At 40.7% G+C, this 23,254-nt stretch overlaps 1 protein-coding gene and 1 long non-coding RNA gene across 7 annotated transcripts; one reads left to right on the forward strand and one right to left on the reverse strand.

Annotated features, from left to right (window-relative positions):
* Window positions 1-2,552: 2,552 nt before the first annotated feature.
* ikzf1 (IKAROS family zinc finger 1 (Ikaros)) lies at window positions 2,553-20,836 on the reverse strand. 6 transcript variants are annotated; one of them, XM_044373244.1, is made up of 8 exons: window positions 20,503-20,836; window positions 15,976-16,029; window positions 15,694-15,807; window positions 8,906-9,175; window positions 7,164-7,331; window positions 5,008-5,133; window positions 4,416-4,547; window positions 2,553-3,916 (listed from the first exon to the last, which is right to left on the reverse strand). In XM_044373244.1, the coding sequence occupies exons 1-8, from the start codon at window positions 20,834-20,836 to the stop codon at window positions 3,207-3,209; spliced, it is 1,908 nt and encodes a 635-aa protein (XP_044229179.1). In that variant the 3' UTR covers window positions 2,553-3,206. The 6 variants fall into 6 exon arrangements, with proteins under 6 accessions (XP_044229179.1, XP_044229178.1, XP_044229182.1 ...); XM_044373243.1 differs by having other exon boundaries at window positions 4,416-4,550; XM_044373247.1 differs by lacking the exon at window positions 8,906-9,175.
* On the forward strand, window positions 18,967-22,746 carry LOC122997219. Its single transcript, XR_006407182.1, has 2 exons — window positions 18,967-19,155; window positions 20,698-22,746. It is a non-coding gene; the product is annotated as an uncharacterized LOC122997219 (long non-coding RNA).
* Window positions 22,747-23,254: the final 508 nt, after the last annotated feature.

Consider the following 23,254-nt stretch of genomic DNA (forward strand, 5'->3'; position numbering starts at 1 on the left):
TGTTTTTATTAACTAATTTTTACCTATTTATTACCTATCTTCTTGATAAATCAGTGAATCTTTTGGTCAATAAAATGTTAGGAAATGGTGAACAATGAAGATCACATTTTCCCAAAGCCCAAGGGTGATTGTTTTATCCAACCAACAGTCAAAAACCTAAAGATGTAATAATAATAATAATGTAATACAAGATACAGAAAACCAGCAAACATTCGCAATTGAGAAGTTGAAATTATTTTCAGACATTTCTGCTTTAAAAATGATTTTAACAGTTAATCCATTATCCACATTAATTGACAAATCCTTTCAGCTTGAATGTTGTTTTTTGCTGCTAAAATTTAGAATTTGAAATTGACTGTTTTTGTCAACACAGACTGTATTTGAGAACAATGTAGATGGACATTTCTGTTCTAACTGCTTTATGTTTACTTTTTCCTGCTTTTTATCTCAACTTGATATTAAGAAGTTTTGGAAGTTCAACATTCTGATTTTAGTTTATGTTTAGATTTTCTATCTATTATTTATTCTCAGTTTTTAAGCCTCTTCTCTCCTTCGTGGTGTTCAGGCTTCCTTTCCAACTTTCCTGCAGGTGTAGGAATGCAGGATGTGTCCTCATGAATTCATTAACAAAATACAACAATTTTCTAATTTCTTGAGAGGTCTTTGTTTTTAAGACAATGGACATGCATCCCTATATGGACATCCAGGTATGTGAATCCTAAGCTGAAGAGACAATCAAATGCCATTTTACTCATGCACACATCTGTGATCCTATCAGGAGAGTCAGTTCCACAAGTTATATAATGCTGGCTGAAATGATGACTGAATACACAAAGTTTGCATTAAATATTTTATTGTGATCATCAATTAATGGGACACAGTCTTGTGAAAAAACTTGAGTAGTAACACCTTGAAACTGTTGGGTCCTGTGATGAGCACAACTGGATTTGGTAAAGTCTAATTCATAAAGGAGTATTTCAGTCAGCTAGCTGAAAGGGGAAGTGAGATTTGGGATTCTGGCAGGGCCCAAGTTGGTTGGCCAGATTATCCCTCTCATGCAAATGCCCTCCCTCCCCTGTTGGGTCCCAGTGAAGCGTGGGGGCTCAGCGCTGGCCACAGCTGCTTCCCGTTTCTACTAAATCACACAGCAGCCATCTGGACGAGGCTGTCGCTGCACAACGCCGCTGAGCTCCTCCGCCGGCCCCAACTGGGCCTCTCCAGACAGGCCTGGCCCTCAGAGCCCCGGCCCCTGCCTTCTGCTCCAATGCCTGATCCTCTCTGTCCCAGCTCTCCGCTGCTCTCGCTCCTCAGAGGACCGGCCGTGCACTCTTCAGGTCCTGGACAAGGCACATGTCGACCTGCTGGTGTATGTATGCGTGTGTGTGTGTGCAGGGTCTTCACGCTCAAACACACCCTTCTGTGTATGTGCTGCTTATGCTACTGGTGCTCCCTTGATGTCACAATTATATCACAAGGGTCTCTGGGCAGGCAAATGCCACTGTGGAGTGTTGGCCTTGTCTTCCACTGTCTGTTTGGCATCCTTGGTTGATTTTAAGATGATAAAAATACATGTTTATAATTGGAAATCATGGAAATTATGGTTTGTACTTCAAGAACAGAAATAATCACAATGAGCCTCTTTTTGTAAATCTAGATTGTATTTTTTAAACACACTGTGATTTCATTTCACTCTATATTTTCTTTTAGTGTGTTCAGTGTTTTTGGTTGGGTTTTTTTTTTTTTTTGCATTTTGTATACAAATGCCAGTCATTCACAGCTTCTCAATTTTTCCTTGACAGGAAGGCGTGAGCAGTATCTTGAATGACATCTGAACATAATGATTTCAGAGGGTTCGAGAGAATGAAATGAAATTTCCATATCTCTTAAGAAAGTGAAATGATGATGTAAAACTGAAATAAACTTTCCATTAACTCCAAGAATCATTTTCCTTCCTTGAATCATTTTTAATATAGACATTTCCATATTCTTTGACAAGTGGTTTATATGCTATTAAAAATGTACACATTTTGTCATGAAACATCAACATGTATTAATGATTATAAAGATGTTCCCGTAGCCCCTTTTTCATTAAACATTTTCCTCTGGTATAAATTTCTACTGCTTTCATTTAATTACTCCACACTGACAAACAAAACACTTCAACACTCTTTGTGCATATATAAAATATCCTTTATTGATATTTTGCAAGCATAAAGCTCCCTTCGAACCTCAGATGGCTTTTTTTTTTTTGTGAATGAAACACTTCATTACCATCAGGTATAAAACAAAAGACCAGGATAACATTTTCTTCTGATACAACTAAAAAATAGCTTCCAGCAGCAGTCAGGTTTTCACTTCAAACACATTTAGTACAGTTCAACAGAAAGATAGGCAGCTTTTATTAAACTACTCTACAGACAAACACCAATCACAGTAATAAATACAAAAACAGACAGGCATGTAAATGTTATATAAATAATATGTAAGTTGGTACAAATACAAGAATACAGGTTTAAAATTGAAGTGTTGGTTTATCTACATTGATTGTAATGTTTTTTTTATTTATTGTATTTAATACTAATATTAAAATGGGTTTGCCTGCACTGAGAACAACTGCTGAAAATAATATTTTATTGACATTTCAGACACTTTGGCACAGAGATTTGAAAATCTAAAGATGGATTTTTTTTTTTAGAAAAAAAAAAAGTTGTAGCCTGGTTTACCATGAAGAAGGAGACAGCTTTATACATTCTATACAAGTAACAACTGCAAATAATGAACGCTATGTAGGATGTGGCAGTACTGAGGCACCGTAACTCTGACATCTTGTCTGCACTGAACATTATCTTCTGTCTTTAAAAATGACATGTGAGTTAATCTTCCTCTTGGTATAAACTGAAGTAATGAATGGATTTTAATTTTAATAGTTGTATACATTTATCTGTATTCAACAAACATGCATACTTTGTATAAAAAACACAACTTTCAGACATCAACAGTGTATTTTACATCATGTTTTTCTATGCATTTATTTCATGTGCATGTCTATTAATGAGTGTGAGTGTGTGTGTGAGTGTGTGTGTGTGTGTGTGTGTGTGTGTGTGTGTGTGTGTGTGTGTGTGTGTTCGTGTGTGTGTGTGTGTGTGTGTGTGTGTTCCATGTGCTGTTTGTCTGTGTGAAAGTGTGTGTTCTCTGGTGGCCGGGGCTCAGTAGTGGTGCTCCCCTCGTGTCATGTGAGAGGAGAACTCGTATCGGTCTTGACCTCGGTGACCGCAGATGTTGCACACGAAGGGGTCTCTGAAGCCGTGGCAGCCCATGTGAATGGTGTACATGACGTGGTCCAGGAAGAGGACGCGGCAGTGTTCACACCGGTACGCCCTCACCTGCTCCCCGTCTGCCGTCACCACCTTGAAGCCCTCGGAGGCCATCTCCATGCTGGCCCGGATGGCCTCATACTGCCTCTGCTGCTCCTCCTTCACCAGGGGCAGCACGCCGTTCCTCACCCCTGAAGTGATGTGGTTGGTCAGGTAGATGAGGCTGGTCGCCGCCCCGCCAGGCCGGTCCTCGTTGTTGCTCTCGGTGTCTGTGGAGTCCTGGCCGCTGTGGCTGGGCGAGCCGTCCTTCTCGCTGGAGGCAGACTTGGACTTGGAGAGCAGCAGCAGGTTCTCAGCTGCACTGTCTTTGGCCGACAGACTGTGGCCCGTCCCTGTGTGGCCCTCGGACCCCGGCTTGTGCAGCGGGTACATCGAGCTGAGGCCCACATCAGAAGAGGAGGCTGGGGAGGTCTGGACCAGTGGCCGGAGAGACTCAGCACCCAGGTAGCTGATGGCGCTGTTGATGGCCTGGTCGATGACATGGGGCTGAATCAGCTCGCCTGCTCCTCCGTCGTAGGAGAGATCCGACAGACGCTTGTCACCTGAGGACCCAGAGAGACAGAGCAGAGTTTAAACTTTCACCTACATCCTGTGATTTCAACATCTTGACACTGAGCTTGCTCATCTCTAGCTCAGCTTTTAAATGACTCACTGTTTTTGTTGTTTCTTGGTATCATGCTCTTAAATTATCCTCAGCCTCTGCATCATTTTTTTTTCTCTTTTGTTATAAAGATTGTCATCATTTTAATGTAAAATTAATATACAGGATAAAGCAACAAAAAAATCCTTTCAAACAATGATCAAAAAGATAAAATATAACAAAAGGAAAATGGCTTGACATGCATTAAACAAATTAAAGGCCCAATTCCTAGTCAAACTGAAATGCAAAAATAGACTTTTTTACACTGCATGCAAGAAATATGCAACAGTAACTGACACAAAACACATTGTAGCTTCACCAACACAGTCTTTAAAGGTGCAGCAGTCACACTCATTTACCAGCATTGTATTCACACAAAGGAAGCAGATATCAGCCCTTACCCACAAACTTCTGTGGCATAGTGCTCTTACGTTTAGCTACATTATTAGCTAGTCTGTCTAGCACCAAGGCTCTGTCAGATCCCGTCTGGCTTAAGTCTTCCCTCTGTTCATTCTGGTTGCTTTCTTCCTTTACTACTGGAAAGCAAGACAGAGAAGTAGATTTCAGAGTCAAAGTATTTGGAGTTTGTTTAAAGTGATGAGCTGGTGTAAGAGGGCTTTTTTTTTAAACACATGCCTGGTGGTGGACTTTTTCTCACAGAGCACAGAGCGGACTATTCTGACACATGTGAAGCACTTGGTCTGTAATTATAGTATTTGATCATGCGCACAGATAAAGTATAGATATGTGTCTCAGCTTCAACTCAAATATTTTATAGTGTGTTCATTTAATTCATGACTGCAGACTCCATCAGAAAACTGTATTCAAATATTAATGAGATTAATTTAACCTGACCTGTTGGAGCATTTAATATCTGCGGCATTGTCTGCATAGTACACTGCTGTTTGCGTGCATAACGAGTCCTGCGCTCGGGGTAAAGTAGGTCATCAGATTTGGGTGTAAGTGAATGCGAACGTCCCATGAGGCACCAACCTGTGTAGATGCTGTTCTGCAGCCCCATGCACTGGAGATAGTTGTGACACCTCTCCTTGTGCTCCTCGAGAGAGCTGCGCTGCTTGTAACTCCGCCCACAGTAAGCACACTTGTGGGGTTTTCCAACTGCAAAAAAAAAATACTACATCAGTCAACAGAGAAGTATAACAAAGTATAAAGTGGTTCATATTGAAGTGAACCACTGGCAGATGTAGTTTAAAAAATGTTTTAGTTGCTGACTTTTTCAAATTTATATCACACAAGACAGGAAGAGAGATTTTACATACAGTGTGACTGGAATAAATAAAAGGAAATGAATAAATAAATGGAATAAATTTAAGAAAAGAATGCTACCTATAAAAACTTAATCAACAGAAAACGCAAGGAAAAGAAGTTTGGTTTGATTGACAGGATATTTTTGGTACATCCTGTGCCAAAAAAAACTTAGAGATAGATATTTTTATATTTTTTGGGAAGTTATGAGAATGACTGTAGCTTCCAATGAGGTTTTCAGATTATTCTGGGAATATTTCTGGGGGGATTTTGAATTCTACAATTAACACATATGATGAGTATTTTATCAGATGATTCCTCTAAATTAAATTTGACTACTTGTACATCAAAAATACAAAGGAATAAGTAAAAGGATTGAGTATTTCCCAGAACTTTATTCCTGGCCGTGAAAATATAAATATACAGCTGAGTAAGTAAAATATGAGAAATCCAAATGATTAAAAGGAAATTCTCATGATGTCTGGTGAGATATTTTTGGAGTGGGAGTAGGGAGCATTGAGGAACTTGGTGTCACTATGTGCTCCTCCGTCCTCCTCTGCAGCTACACTCTCACATCCCCAGCCCTCTGTCTCCAGCCCCTGCTCACTTCTCCCACGCCATGTACTTTCCTCCAACTCCCCAGACCTGCCATCCTCAAGCTGTCCACCAGATGCCCTCGGAGTTTCCCTCCTTTCTCCATAGACACACCTGTTCCTACTTCTCATCAGTCCTGCAGTTACCTGGCCTACAGTGTCCACCTGCAACTCATTCCTTTGTCAGCCAATTACTCTGTATACCAACCTAGATCCTGTTTTTCCCCTGTCAGATTGTTGTTGTTGTCATGGTGTTTTTTTGTCAGTGCTTTCGAGCTTCTGTTTTTGGTTACCTGGACCTGTGCCATATCTGCACCTGTTTGCCTGCCTGTCTGGACTTCCCTGTATCTCATCCCTACAACTCTATGGATTTAATACTACTGCTGTTTGGACAGTTCGGACTTGCCACCCATGCCTGTGAGCTTTTGACAATAAACTCAATGAACTGTCCCTACCTGCCTCTATAGTCTGCATTTGGGTCCTTCCCGTGCTGCTGCGTAATACACACCACCTGTGACACTTGGACTCATGACTTTGGTATTTCTAAAGTTCTGGCTACAGCCCTGGACATGAGCCACTACCATATCTTATTCTTCTGTGCCATAGCTCTCCGTTGTTGTCCAAAAACTATTAAAAATATATCAGTTGTATATCAATCTGCATCAGAAAACAGTCCCCGACTACTGCACTAGTTAGTCCTGTTTGTCAGTGGGCTTGGGGCTGAGTGCTACAGACAGAGCAGTGAATTCAAAAAGTGTGAAAAACTTGGACTAACAGATTGTTGGTTTCGGTCTTTTCATGGATATAGAGTAACATCATGAGCCACATTCTTTTACTGCATTTTTATATCTTCTATGCAGCCATTAGTTTCCATTCATTTTAGTTCAGTATGTCATGAAAAACAACTTTTACAGACTTAAAAAGTGCTTGAGATGGATAATCGGAGTGATCATAATTGACTTTAGTCACTTATCGTTTAGTAATGCAGTTAAATTTACACACTGAGCTGAAAAATTGTGTGCATTAGTAATTTGACATGTTTAGTTCACAAACTATTGAGAGCAGGCTGTGCAAGTGTAGTGTTTACACCCAAAAATTTCATTAACACATACTTCTGCAAAGCATTTGCAAAAAAAAAGTGACACCATATCTACACCCTGTCAACTTCCCCTTATATAGCCCAGAGCTCTCTCTGTATAAACTGCACAACATGTCATGTCTTTTGTAAAAGCTTCCTAGAATTACTATGAGTGCAGAAGTTTTCTGTGTGGGTGACCTTTGCGTACTCACCCGAGTGGGTGCGTAAGTGGCCTGTGAGGGCATCCCTCCTGCGACAGGCGTAGTTGCACAGGTGACACTTGAAGGGTTTCTCCCCTGAATGGAGCTTGATGTGACGCAGCAGGTTACCCTTCTGGGTGAAAGAAGCACCGCACTGGCTGCACTGGAAAGGACGTTCTCCTGAGGACAAGAACACAACAGACACACATTACTGTAAAGGGGCAGATAGTGGAAAACACACAGAAAAAGAGCAGAAAATGTTAAGAATACTGGCACCCAATTTTATTTAGTTTGTATCCTATCAGGCAGTTTGATGATTCATGACTTTTTCATAGCACCACTTTCCCTAATCTCTCTATGATTGATCCCTCCACTGACAACAATAAAAGCACAAAGTCTTTGTCTTTGCTATGTGGATGAAAAAGCGGGCTGCTGCTGTGGGAATATGGGGTCACTGCACTACAAGCATCCCGAACGACAGAACAAGCCGGATGATGGAACGTCTGCGGGGCGATCCAGCAGCCTCTGGGAGGGTTTCACAGCAGAGTGACACTCCATCTCTCCATGCTCCCCCTGCCCCACCGACTTCTGGCGCTCTGATCGAACAAGAGCCTTTCAGACTCAGCCTGCCAGTTCCGTAATGCACCATTGCCTAGGTCAATTTGATCTGAAAATCTCATTTTTTCCTCTTCTTCGTCTCTAAAATAAGAGCGGCACATCACAATGCAAATTCAGCCTCATTTGAATAAAGCGAAGGAAACACTTTGTGTTGAGAGCCAGTCTTCCTGATCAGCGCTTCTGGAATAAACCAATATCCAGCCTCTCCGAGTGTTGTGGCATTCTGTGAGAACGTTTTAATATGGCTTTTTTTTTCAAAGGCCCCCCATAAAATAAGAGTCATCAGTGAAGCAGCAAAAATATATAAAAAAGGAAATTCATTAAAAATGCATTTCAGGAGCAAAGACTCACCACAGAATATTTTCTATTTAAATAGGAGGCACTTCATTATATCTTTTATTGTACTTTCTTTTGCATTTACATTAGTCAAGTGTTCCTTTCTTCCATTTTGAGTTTCATTAGTTTCTAAAGCTTGACAGTTACGTGCCTTTTTCAAAAATGTTCCCCACCACTGGTTTGGGCTCATTACAATAGAATATCAATTTTGAAATTTGAAGAACTTTTAATAGCCAGATAATTGTCACTTCATGGAGATTCCATTTAATTGCCACAGATATCCTGTTTCTCAACTCAGGGCATGTTTTTTCGGACCAAGTTCGTCTCTGCTGCTTTATCGCACAATAATATGATCAGTTACTATTGCTTGTCATGTGGTAATTCAGAGTCATTTAGATGAACAATAATGAATGCTAATGGTACGCACAAAGTCTATTTCACGCACGATAGGATGGTCTGCATGCATACAGCCAAATGCAAGGATGCCATTACAACTACAACTGAGTATAAGGGTTACTGCAAACATAAGGACAGGCTTTAAAGTGTATTTCTAAGACCTTATCAGGACTGTTTGTGTGTAGGTAAAGAAGACACAAAGCTACAGTTATATACACTGTTAATGCCAGAAAACAGTAGGGGACAACTACTTTGACACCTTCATTTTGCCATTTAAAGTCTGAAAAATGCTCTAAACATGAGGAGGAGCCACAGCAGCCACCTAACTAGCCCTCATCCATCCTGTCATACTAACAGTCAACATGGGTGCAAAGGAAGGGCAAGAAGTATTGCAGATGGCTTACCAGTGTGGCTTCGCTTGTGCACCATCAACACATTGGGGCCAATGCAAATTATCCCACAGATATCGCACTTGAGCTTCCCGTTGGGCAGCCGGATACCGCCGGCAGAGGAGAAGGCCTTGGCTTCGGGGCTCGGCTGTGAGCCGTTCACCTTGGCGCCCGAGGAATCGATCACGCGCAAGTCTTCCGCGCACTCCTCCTCCTCCACACCATTCATGTCACAGGCCAGCCCATTCTCCTCATCACTGCGAGCCTCAACTTTAATGTTACAGGCTGGAAAAGAGGGCAAGGGGGGGCCACGGTTTAGAATACGAGCATGGTTCTTTCATGATGTTATATACTAGAGATGGGCAATTTATCAGTGTGATATTGATGCTGCGACATGAGAATAGATAGAGCGGCTTATTGTAACATTGTAATGTAGCCTTACAGTTGCCTTTGCCTGGTCTGAAAGGCTTCATAATAGGAAAAGGATATGATTTTCTGAACCAATTCATCTGTCCTCATTTAATGAATGAATTTTTCTAATAAATATTAGGTCTTTATATCCACTTTACCTAATTGACCATTTCTAAGAATGCATGTGAATTTGTTTTGCCTTATAGGTGAGCCTCTGACTTTTCCTCACTCTAAGTAAAAACATATTTTTTCTGTCATTATTATTATTTGTAATTTTTTTATATTAATTGTTTTTATTTCTTACTTTTAAAAATAATTTACCTGACTGATTTCTTTGATTTATTGTTTGGGTTTTCTTTTGGTCAGATGCTTTCATATACTCATATGTTTTGTTTTTTTAATCTCTGTCTTTTTTTTCATATTGCTTTGTTACTTGTAATTAGAAATACATTACATGTTTACTTGCTCAATTTATAAAGATTATATTGATCAATTCAAACTGTGATTCGAAGCCATGAAACTGACCTTTAAAACTACATATGTTAAAATATGGCCTGGCTTTATATGTCAGTATTGTTCTGTTCATTCCCTCTTGCCTGAATATGACTAGAGCTACAACAGCTAGTATACAGTAAGACATTTTCATGTTTACCGGGATGCTGCATCAAAACTGCCAAAACTCCCCCTCACTTTTCATGCCTTTTTGTCAATTCAACCAGAGAGAAGCCAACAAACATTAGATAAGATCAACCCACAGCCTACACATCTACAGCTAGAGCTTTTCTCTTTTAAAGCTGCGTTGTACATTTCATAAGGATACACAGGTGGATAGCATGTCTAGTATGTTTGAGGATGTCAGCGATGAGATGAAGAAACGAACAGATCATCTCACACCATCACACTTTGGTGAAACAAATGACAAGATAAACAGGAAACAGAGACACAGGAAGCAGTGTGAAACTAGGGACGACAGTGTCTATGAGAGCAACCGAGTATGATGAACACATACACAGGCGCACTTGCTTTTGGCATTTTCATCATCTTGGTTTTTTTATCCTTCCAGGTATTAAGAGTTATTATAAAAATACTGTCTAACTGATGATTACCAAGTATAAGAGCTAGTAGAAAAAGTCCATAACCTCCATTTCTGGTGTTCCCGAAGTCATCAGAAAAGAGAAGTGTCCTCTGTGTTGAGCCACCATCTCCCTCTTTTCCCATCAGAGAACTTTAGAGAACTGACAGATCTTGCAAGTCCCACAGCTACCAGCATGTGGTTTGCATGTCACGGTGGCAGCCTGATTTCCCCATGCCTCTACCTCTGTTTGTACAACTGAAGAGGAAGAAGTGGAAATCATGAAATATAGGAATCTATGGAAAAGGGGAAGCTTCAGAAAGAGGGCCTGTCTAACTGAAATACCAAGAATTATGGAGAAGTGACAGAAAGGGAAGCACAGGAAAGGAATTGTATAACAGCCTGTAACTGAAACTTTTTTTTTTTTTTTTTTTTTTGCAGGAGTCTCGATTTCACCGAGAGCCACCGACGGAGCATAAGTCCCCAAATGTACAGTTCAGAATGTTTCCCATAGAGAGCAGGAGGTGGAGCAAAATTGGAGAACTAATGAGATATTTACGGTTACTTTTCCGATCAAAACCACATAATCTGATCATCCATCTCCACACAACTTTTTTTTGTTCATTTTTACTCATGTATTCGTCTGCTGAAATCTTTTGGACGGACTGTCTTGTCTTTGTGCTGAGCAGATGAGATAAGACAAACACCAGCCATGCACGCAAAGGGAAGAGAAGGCTTCACTGTTTACAAAAACAAAATGGTGCTTAAGTTCTGTGAAAGTGCAAACGCTGATGATGAGTTTTGGTAGAGAACTGTGTATGAATTACTTAGCAAACACCTTACATGTGCACCCAAAATTAAATTATGACCCTGTTTACATTTCCTTTTAAAATGCGTCTTGGGTGATCGGATCACAAGTGGACAGCACTAAATACAAGTGAAAATGATCACAAAGACTCATCGTGATGCGATCACCCAAACCTTTTGTAGTGTAAAAGGCAATGTGTCCTGGTACGTCCCCAACAAGGACGTAACAGGAAAATATGTCATCACTGCAGGATGTGGTGGTTGTTTGGTGACAGCACACCAACACCAAATAACTTTGTCCTGTCAATCTCAACAGTTGAAATAGCCCATTACATGTATATTAGTTCTTGAAACGTTTTCTTAGCTTGCCCATGCGAAACAAATCCGCCATTTGTCTGGCGACAGACTGACAAACTAACTGTGCGCGGGGCCCTTTGACCTTCTAGCAGAAGTCACATAGGCAGTAATAAAATCTGAACACAAGTAGTCAGCTAGACACCTTGGAGACGCATGATAAACATAGGTGTGAACAGCGATGAGTCTTGACTCCACTTGTGTTTGGATCAACAAAACACAAATTTTTTTTTTTGGAGTTCTGGTTTGATATGTTTTTTTTTAACCAGTGGTTGTGTCAGTTTTACCTTCACAACCCTGTCAGATGAAAGTACCCTTTAATCAACACTGCTGTTGATTTCACCCATTGATCTATTACTTTTAGCAACTATTGGCAAACAATTTCAACTGTTTATTCATTTAGTAATTTAAACTGTCTCTATTAACCATTGATCAGTTGTTTTTACTTTAACTGTTTATCCAGTTTATGTTATAAAACATATAATATTTCAGCCATTACTTGTAACTATTTCACCATTTATCCATTAGGCTACTTTAAGCTAGCTATTTCGACTGCTTATTTTGTTACTTAAAGCTAACCATTAATCCATACTTTAAGATATTTACTTTTAACTTTTTTAACCAATTATCCATTATTTTTAGCTAACTATGTGAACTGTGTGTGCATTACTTTTAGCTAATTGTTTTAGCTCCTCATCTTTCTTGCTAACTAGTTTATGCACACACTCAACTCCTGGTGTTCAAGTGTACCAGCTGACTCAATGTGAGGATTTCTTTTTAAAATTCAAATTGTAATTTCAATTTCTTTCAAATTAGTTTTGATACTCCACAATCTTTCCATGTAACCTCAAACAACTGCATAAGTACCACCAGGTGTACAAGGGCCCAAGGTTGGGAATCACTCACTCATTTACACTTTCTGTGACATTTTGTGAAGTTCACTCAAGTTATGCACGCATCCTACTTGCTATGTTTGTGGAAGTGAAAGAAAATTACAACCTGATCAGAACAGCTGGAGTCATCATTTTTTGAGACTTTACGTTAGTGAGAGGTTCATTGTGGAAATCAATAAAAAGGCTCAATCAGACTATCGTCTTGCTCAATACTGGCCTCAGAGGTGAAAGAGAAAAGGAATGGTTGTAACTCTGAAATATAAAACCCTTCATGTTCATATCTGCTGTCGGTTTCTCAATTCTAAGACATGTAATACACCTGCAGCGAGGCTCTCAGGTCATCTGCCGGCTGTATTAACGGAAGCAGACAGAAGGGAACCATGAACACTGGGCTTGGGCTACCTACTTCTCATGGATATGGGGAAGTTGTGACTAAATTGGGAGTAGGAAGAAGGCTTTTTGACTTTATATCATGTTTGTCACAGCCACACATCCTGATTTGCTCGTTTTGGGAAGCAAGTGTCAGATCACGTAGTCGACAAACAAAACAGCTTGCAATAAAAATGGTTATAACCTTGTGTGGCTCTAAATGTTAAATCCTCAGATTACTAATAAAGGCACACAGACGGTGACGGAGGATGAAACACTGATAAAATCTGAGAGAAGTGACTAACAAACATAAAAAATAATGTGCAGCATTAGTATAAAAGAGGCATTTTATCAAGCTGCATTGACAGAGGTAGATAGCAGATATAGGAAGCAAGTTAGCAAGTGTGTTAGTACATGTGTGCAACGTGGAGACACAGGGAGCTTGCTGGGGGTTCCTGTTACCGAGCTGTGCTGCTCTCACTGCCTGAAAATAACCCTGTGTGCAAGGTAGTGGAACCACATGTGTTAAACCACGCCAGCAACACGCTCAACACGACTTGCAGGAACACCAAAAACAGCCTGCTTTTCCCCTCACACTTTTTTAAAAAAAACTCGCCTCCGTGTTTTCGGGAACTAGACAGCTAAGTCTCCCTCTCAGTCTCATGTCTCTGACATAGCTGTCTGATTCACTGAAAGTGAAAGAGAAATCTTTTCACTGGGATGTTACGAAGGTCATCTTGCCGCCTTGTGACTTTAACCAGATATGTCCTCATACTTAGACATTCACGTGTATTTCCGAAAGGCATCCAACTCAATCTCACAAGATAATAAATAAATTTTGTTTGTTTTCTGTGAAAATTGACTAAACTTTAAAAAAAATTTGGGCAAAAATATTTTTCACTTTGATGTTTTCTTTATGCCTGAAGTCACATATATGTGGATTGCAGCCGTGCGAACGAGAAGCAGTAATGACGATCCTGGCTGTGAGGACTTATTTGCAACAGGAAACAACCTGGTTTTGTGGTTTTTGAGCTTTCAATACTTTGAGGTCCTGTGTCCCACATACAGTCCCTCTGCTTTTCAACCCTTTTCACTACAGAGAACTGAGCAGCACATGATCCTGGGTGATAATTATAACTCATTCGAGCTTTTATCACAGAGGCAGCGATGCATAGATGTACCAGATACTTACACTTCCCTTCTTTCTTTCTCTCTGTCCCTATATAGACACACACACTCATACACAGTGATCGTACTGTACAGGGAATGAACAGAAACTCACATGTTGTACAGAAAGTCAAAGGTCAACTCTGCCAGCTGTGCGCTCTTTACTTTTTTACTATATGTGCCACCAATAAAAGTCAAACATTTAAATCATTTGCTTTCTGACTCTCCCATCTTTCCTCGATTGAACTAAACCTCTCAGTCGACTGAGATGAGATGTACTCCGTCAGATAAAATGTGGCTAAACACACGCTCCCTAACTTTCAGTGTTTCCGTTGTTTAGATCTCCTTCACACAATGTTCAGAGATTCCTGCATGACAGCTCAACAGTTGTATAGTCAAACAGAAAGCATTTGTGTGTTTGTGTGTGTATATGTGTGTGTGTGTGTGTGTGTGTGTGTGTGTGTGTGTGCATGCAGGTGTGTGACCTATGTGGTGTAGTGATGCGCTGATCTCTTGAGCTTGGCCCTGTTCCTGGTGTTATCTCCAGGAGTGTTGAAACTGTCTGATGGCAAGTTCTTCTTAGGAAACTCTTACACATCCTATTTCAGTTTCCTCTCACATTTTATTTTTGACTGTGTGCTGCTAATCTTTGCCGTTATCTGGATACGTGGAAAAACACAGATAGGATGGTCAAATTTGAGCAGTTATGCTTGTTGTTGTTGTTTTTTTGTTTGTTTGTTTGTTTTTTGCCACTGACTAAAATAATTTGTCATGATGAAAATAAAATATATAACCAACATTTTCCAGATCCTGGGCTGCCCCTCTTTTAGCACATTTCACATCTTTAACTGTCTGAAACATTTTCTCAAACCTGTCTGATTCATTATATCTATATCTCCTATATTTGTGAATGGTAAACATACCATAAATTAATAAAATAAGTGATGAGTAACTGTTGAAAACTGTGACTAACATTTTGGACATTTTGTAAACAGTATTCAGCTTAAATTTCATAGACTAATAACAATAATAAGCAAAATTAAACCTGTGTAATTTATCCTATGAAAACTGTATGTTATATCTGATTCATCTTGCTGTCATGTAAAAACCAATTAGCCTCTAATGTCCCATAATGATTCCACCTTAAACATTTCCTGTTTTCTGACATACCACCCGTGTTAGGAGACTTGAGATAAATATACATCGCAGATGTGAATTCCCTCGCCTGTTTCATCCTTATTTTCACTACGATATTCCCTGGCTTGATGTTCACAAACTCAAATCAAGGCCACATTAGCTATTCCTTAAGATTCGGCTTATTAATGACATGCCATGGATCAAAGGGATTTTTTTTTTTTTTTTACCTTTTCTGCCAATGACCTAAATGTGCCTCTTTGCAGCTTAAAATTAATTTTCCAAGGGATTTGGAACAGCAAATATCTCCCACTGGATGTGCCTGGGATTAAGTTATAAAAACATTTTATGCTTTTATATATATGTATATGTTATGCTTTTGATACTGACATACGTTGATTTAACCATTTAACTCTGATTTGGCCGCTTTGGAAGTGAATACATTAATATTGTGGAAAGGCACTGCTGCTTCATGGGATACACTCAATTTAACACAGCAATCACACACTTATGTTAATTTACTCTTAATTTTTTTTGCAAGCATCAGTGATGTTCTGACTGGCTGTGGGTGTATTCGGAGAGATGTTGCCTCATACCTTTGTCCCCTCTGTTGTTCTGCTGGTGGGTGGAGCTGGCTGACAGGTCCTCTGGGACGGCCATGGGCTCCTCTGCCTCTTCCGATGCTTCGTTGGCAGGGGGGCTGTCCCTGCCTGGGGAGACACACACCAGCAAGCACCTATCACTCACCACGCAACCCCTTGACGTGTCTCATTCAGGAGAAGTAAAATTACCTCGGGCTGGTGTAAGAGCTGTTTGTGGGCCTATTGTATCTACTTTCTGCACTCTACAGTTCAATCATGCAGTAGGTAGTCTTTTACCTGGCATCTGGGCCATTTCCTGGGCCTCCTCTGTCTCCATGCGGTGCAAGTACTCTAATGGGAGAGAGATGGAGATGTAGAAGTATGTAAGTTTAATCAAGTGCATGCTGAGGAAACAACATTATAAAAAGCTAGAGGGGAGTAAAGGGTGTACTTTCTCGGTGTGACTCAGTCACCTCAGTGAGATCACTCTTGTCACAGTGGCAGACACACCACTGTCCCTCACATTACATTACAAAGAATTACAGACATTTTCATTACAAGTCTGACAGAGAGACTGAACTTGGAGAGTGGCTTGGTTGGTAGCGCAGGGTTGCTGGGAATGGGCTTTCAGACCACATTTGTTATTTATTGTTAATTTCCTGCCACGTAATCATCCAAAAATGCAAACTGACTGCCGCAAAATTAAGCAGAAAATTAACTGGCCCCAGGTCACCGAGGATGCGGGTGTTTGCCATGCCCAGCTGATCGGCGCTCGTGTTCTCTCTAATTTACTGAGCATGCATCGCTGAGCCCGCGGCCTGAGCACAGACGCATGCAAGCCACAATCAGAAACAAAATGATGGGAGGAAAGAGAGGGAGAACGAGAAGAAGAAGAAAAGCGAAAGAGCGGGCCACTAAGGCAGCGTGATAGATATAGAGATGTAGAGATGTAGATAGCAATGGAGGGCAAGGAGTCAGAAGAGCAAATGCAACAGGAAGGTGTAGAGAAAAGAGATTAAGAAAAGAAGAGGGACAGAAAAGCAGGCCGAAGGACAGAGAAGTTCTCTTTATTTATTAATTTTTTTAGCAAGACGAGGCAGTCGAGTCCAGAAGCGATCCTCCGGCCAGGGCTGAATATCTGAGGAGTCACCAGTGCTCGTGGCCCCATTAATAATGGATGGCCCTCAAGCCTGCAGCAGATGGGCCCGACAGCCTCAGCCCCAGCTCCGCCACTTCAAGAAGCCCTTGGTGGGGCCGCTGCCCAGTCCAAGCAGCCACACAGGGAGAAGTGAAGCTCCCGAAAATAGCGAAACAAGCCCAAGGGAGAAGGGGAACCTAGGCCTTCCTGTTTTACTGACAGATGGCTCCACACATTTGGAACAAATAGTGGGAAGCGACCGGGCCGCTCTGTCGCAACGCACAATATTCTGCGGAGTCAAGTCAGGAGCTGCAGACGCCCAGGATGCAAGTGTGAGGGGAGGAGGGGGGGGCAAAGGTCACTGGTGCAGATGATTTGTTCAGCACAACACGGGGTGTTGCGTGTTACTCTGCTGAGCTACGACTCTGCACCGTCGTCCTTCAGCATCTGGAGTTTGGAGGTCGGGGGCAGAGGGAGGTATATTCTCATGTGCCCTTTTTTCTGGGCAGATGGCGCGAGGGGAAACACGGATGTGTTGGTGGGGGGGCTTCAACAGAAATAAAAAAGAGAGTTCCTACATTCAGCCACAACCCACTTGCGTAGGCATGTGGAAAGTAAGGTGCACACTGAATATTCAGGAAGTAGCTATTTTGTTTGAGCACGCAGTGATACTATTTTCATTCTGTTTTTATTTTCTGTCTTTGACGTTTTGTCACTGCTCTAAAAACTGCTTGCAGCCCACTTTTACATACTGTTAATTCTGCTAAAGTTTAAAGTCTTACTTAATAAACACTGAAAACATATTTTCTGTGCAATTAAAATCACTTTCACACAACTACTGTCACAAGCCATACGTTTTCTCACTTAACTGAATCAAACTAAAACACTGAAAACGTCAGTTTTCCCCTTATTCTCCTCCCCTTATTGCTCATGTCCTGGTTGTACCCAGAAGATGTGTGTGTGCGTCTGTGTGTGTTGGTGAGTGTGTGTGTGTGTGTCATGAACTGGGGGCAGGTGGACTCTTTCACCAAGTGAAATGGTAGTCTCAGAAAAGACTTCACAGTGAGCGCAGGGGGGACTGGAAAAGTTTGGTCTGAGTACGTCAAGTGAGGAGAGGCAGGAAGAGGCTTGTGGGTTGACAGAATTCTCAGTCCTCCTCCTCTCTATGTGTGTGTGTGTGTGTGTGTGTGTGTGTGTGTGTTTGGTGGATGGTGGTGGGGGAGGGGGTTAGAGGCGTCTGCTCAGAGTGAGGTGCAAAAGCTACACCAGGGAGCAGGGTGGAGATGAGAAACAACGAAACCGTTAACAGATACTGAGGACCACACCAGTAAAGTTTGGATACCCAAGAGGAAGCTCATATATATTATGAGTGTACATAACAACACACATTTAAAATAAAATGTAAATATTGGAACACATGAAGCAGCACTCAAGTATCTGAATGTAAAAACAGATGTAACAAAAAATGACACACACGTCGTTTTCACGGTTTCAGTCAGAATGAGATTAAAGTTTGATGTTATTATAATTCTTATAATTGCACAAATTTCATGTAATAACCCAACAGTAAGACACAATCCAATCAAGTCTGTTAATTTTATGGAATGATAAAAACTAAAGGTCAAAAATAAAAAGGTCAAAGAGGGTCACATTAAATATTTCTATATGTGTTTCTGCTTATGGAAACTATGGTTTTTCAGTGTAATAAAACTTAGGTAATATAACAACACACATCATTGTTGACCTCACTCTAGTTACATGTAAAAATAATATCAATCATATCTTATTATTTGTTCCCACAGTCCACTAAAAGTTTCCAGTTTAGACAGTTTCTAAGCAGACTTACTGACGATTAATGAATTAATAATTTTCACTCCTGTGGGTTTATGAGAAGTAATGAAGCTGTGGGCGCTTTCTTATCAAGCATCAGAAGAGGAGATTACCCTACACTGCCAAGCAATGTGGTGCACGGTCAACTTTGTTCATATTCACACGGAGATTCTCATCAGTAATTCATGAAATGTATGAGTGTAAGTGGGTAGATAGTGTTAGCGGATGTGTTCTGGGAGCCTATCGAGGGGGTGAGGGGAGAGTAAAGGTGCGCTGAAGAGAAGTTTCCTTCATTTGCATCTGACACACTTCACTACTCTGGTATTCAGACAGTACAATCATTTTAATAACTGTCTGTCTTCCTCTGCCCTCTCCCCCTCTCTCCCCCCCTAACCCCCCTCCTACTTCTGTTTCTACTGACAAGAAAGATGATGTATCTGCAGACAGATTTGCAGCACTTTCAGCACTTCTCTTTCCAACTGAGCTGTGAAAAAGTCACATTTGTGCAGGTGTGTTTCCAAGTTTTAAGTAGATCTAACAACTAAAATGAGACGAGTTTTCTACTACTTTTAGCCAAGTTTTAGATTTTGTTCAATTGTTGCATTTCAGTGTGATTTGAGTGAAATTACAGGATCATTAACTTCCCTTAAATGTCTCAAACTGTGAGTAAAAAATATTTTAATTAAAAGTGAATTCATATATACAGGTTACATAATACGAAGCTGCTGTCTCATGAGAAAAAATACAGTTTAAGATTTGAACAAATGAATGTAACCTCATTGCTTTACGCTACGTTAAATATACAATGTATAAGTCAAACGCTAATGGCCAGTATTTTTTTTTGCAGAGACACAGCTACTACAACCAGGAACTTTAGATTTTGCAACGTGTTAAAAAGCAGAAAACACTTTATTTCCTCAACAGTTTGAGAGTGAATCTTGCTGTTTTTGGTCTGGGCGTTGATGAGCAACTTTCCACCTCACAGTCAGCCTTGTAAAAAGTTTCATCAGTCCTGCCTACTGTATGTGTCTGTGTGTTTTTCTCTTCCCTTCACGCAGTCGTTAAACAACGAACTGAGACTGTGGTTCGAACAGCTGAAAACAAAGCTTACCGGTATGGAGAATTATCAAATTAATCGATCAATTCATGTGAAACATTTTTAGATACAGGGTTAGTCTGTGCGTACTGATTTCCTGTTCAAGCAGCGCTGAAATATTTTCACATTCGGTTATGTCTTTGGCCCCCGACAATTTTACGCTCGAGACAAAAGTTACGAAAATGAAAATATGTCTTTTAGAATATTTTATCACACTTCAGATTCAGAGGTACTATCTGAAGTTCATGAGTGCGCACAACTGTTGCAACAGGTGCTATAACAGAAGTGTAAAAACGTATTAAACAAGTTAAAATTGTAACGGAAGGCGTAGATAATTAGTAGGAAATGTTAGAAATTAGAACAGTATTTTTAAAGAAATCAGAGTTATTGTGAAATATTTATCCATATGTTCCCAAAAGAAAAAGGCACATGGAAAAAAGGGGAACATCCCACAATTTCCCTTAAATTACTATTTAGTAACAAATAACACGGAAAAAAAAATCTATTTTTGTGTACTTAATCTTAAAAAGTACTGTGGTTTGTTAATCAGTTATATATCCTCTGTCAGAAAAGAAAAGCGCGCACCAAACGGGATCTGATGCTGCGCCGCACCTGCACCGAAACTCTAAGGAGTCTCTTCCAGTCAGGTGCAAGTCTCCTAAAAATCTTCAGAAAAAAACAGCGTGGGATCAATTTAGAGGTCTTGACCTAGCCTTTGAGATTAGTGTCGAGCTATAAAGCGCGGTGGAAGTCACTTTACCTGCTATTCCTTGAGTTTGCAGTATGAAGTTCTTCCAACTCTCCCCGGCTCCATGTGCAGAAGGTCGCAGCGCCGCGGCGGCCCCATGGAGCTGCGCCCTGAGTCCCTCCCCTCTCCACTGCACTTCCTCGTTCCAGCCCAACATGACTATGTCTCTGAGCTCGGCTGAAGCATTTTGCTTGCTTTTATCCACAGGCCGAGTCTGCAGCGGGGAGTCGAGCCACGGAGCCCTTGGCACTTGCTTTGTGCCGTGCCAATAAAAGCTGACACCCAGTAGACCATTACTGGCAGCCATGCATGAGATGGGATGAGGCGCGCGAGGAGAGTGGACCATTCATTGTTTATTTATTTCATTCTCACCGAGGAAGCTGATGGGGGGGACTCCTCACTTGCATATTGGACAGCTCCCCTTCTGTCACCTGTTCTGGCACGCTGAAGCAGTCCATGAAATTAACACAACTCTTTTCTTTCTCATTTAATGAGGTTTTTTTTTTCTCATTTTCTCTTTAATGTTTCATCCATTTGACTGCTCTCTCTGTTCTGTGTTTGCCCCCTCAGTGTTAAAGTCTCCTGGTCCTGCCTCATCACATCAGCAGGTGTCCAGAATCAGGATTATAATTTTTTTTTTTCAACATGTTTTTTACTTTCTGTTTTAAGATGCATGTATATTGAGCATTCTCACAGTCCTGCAGAAGATCATTTGCAGATACGCATTATATTCACTGAAATGTGGCTTTCCCTGTGGTTTACTGCGCAGGAGTGTACAAACCAGCACTATGCATAACACTGACTCTGGAAACCCATTACATATTTTTTGTAGTTTCAGCTGCAGTCATTAGTATCATCTCTGCAAGCCACTTTTTTAACTTTAACACTGGACACTTTGCGGCAGAGTCACTCATCTAAATTCACAACTACTTGGAAGTGACTTGAAACTGAAATACACAACACTGAATGTAAATTAGTCTGCAGCACATACAAGGAGATGGGGTGAAATAATTCACCTACTGCCCTTCTGTCATCATTCATGCTGTTTGTATGAACATAACGTAAGGACAGTGCACTCAGCTACAGCACAGCAGCAGCCACCCATTACTATAACGGACCCCTTTCAGATGTTTAATAACTACTTTCCAATTTTATTATACTGCCAATGCCAATTTGAAGTGTCAGTCTCCTGCACAATTGTGCAGTTAAATAGAGTGAAGGGTGCCCATATAATGTCTGAAATTAGTAAAATAAATATAAATTGTGGATTAATATTGATAGAAATTTTAAATAAATAATGAGTTACACCTCTAGTTTGGCTAAAATAACTCACCGCTCATTCTCCTGTCATTACTATCTCATATGAATCTCTTGTAGGGAAGATTTTTGCTGTAATGACTGTATTTCTAATCACTGGAAGAGTTTTTTCCCCTTTCTATGCAGTAAATTTCGCTGCTGATTAAGTTACTGGAGTTTTTCAGTTTCCCAGAAGTAGTTGTTAAATTCTTTTAATTTGCCTTCCAGTGTTTTCTCTGCTTATGACTGTTTTTCCCAGTATCCTACAGTCCCCAGGCCCCACACATCACTCTTATCTCAGGAGAGGCTGCATGTTTGCTGGATTGCTGAGTCACCTTTCGTGGGAGGCTGCCCTTATCTCCTAAGAAGCAAGACATTCAGGCAGTTGGTTGCAAAAGGAGGAACTTTGGGCAGGAGCACTGTGGCCTGCTGTGTCTTCACGGCCATTATATGGATTGCTGCAATGCTCGCTGACTTCCTCAAAGCCTGACGGCTGGCGCTGCCTCATTTGTTAGGTCAGAGGCTGCACTTTTTGGACATGTGCAGGTATGAAAAGCTGCGGTATGAAGACAGAGGGAATGCTGGGACTGAAATGTGACTAGGCGCTATCAGTGAATGCAGAGATGGATCATGACTGTGGTCCTCCATGAACTGGAGATACTGTCACGTTCAGTGACACAGCAGGTCCATTCACTGTGTAATAAGAACAATGATTCAGTCTATGTTTTCAAGAAGTTACTGCTCAATACTCATTGCCGGCTGAGTTCCTGATCATCATTCCAACTCTGACATCTATAAAACATGTAGAAATTGTTTCTGGTCATGTGGAAATACCTGCATATGAAAGCACATTTCACTGAATTCTGAATAATGTAAGATTATACTTCATGTATGGACTGTAATCCACAGCTGCACATCAAACTAAACATAAATAACCCTGTGCTCCTTCAGGTTAATCTGCAACATGCAGCAAGTTCCTGTAATTAAAATCATCACCTGGCAAGTCTCAAAACATCATCAGGCAATGTAGCCGGTCGACTACCGAACAATAGGTGCAGGCTGGTTCTTATTTCATGGATCTTTAAGCAGTATTCACTGTTTTCACATTTGGAAGCATGAGCAGCATGTAACCCTTAATTGGTTTCAACACCTTAATAAGTCAAAGACGTTCAAGACTGATAATCACATTAAATAGTCCAATTTATCTAAAAAGTCAATTGCAAACTGAAAAACTCTCTTTCTTTAGGAATGCATTATGCTCTGAGGATGTCAGAGTAAATTAAATTCCCCTCTGCACACTAAAGCATCAATTTCCTTATGGTAATTATCTACTGGAATAGACGTGTCACTAGAAGGAGTCAGGCATGCTTGACATTTAGCCTTTTTATGGAGAGGCGATGAGTAAAAATTAAGATGAGGAAAATAAATTAATCTCCAGCCCAGGCAGGCATTGAGAGATCCTGGAGGA

This window comes from Thunnus albacares, chromosome 14, assembly GCF_914725855.1.
Source record: "Thunnus albacares chromosome 14, fThuAlb1.1, whole genome shotgun sequence".
Lineage (NCBI taxonomy): Eukaryota > Metazoa > Chordata > Actinopteri > Scombriformes > Scombridae > Thunnus > Thunnus albacares.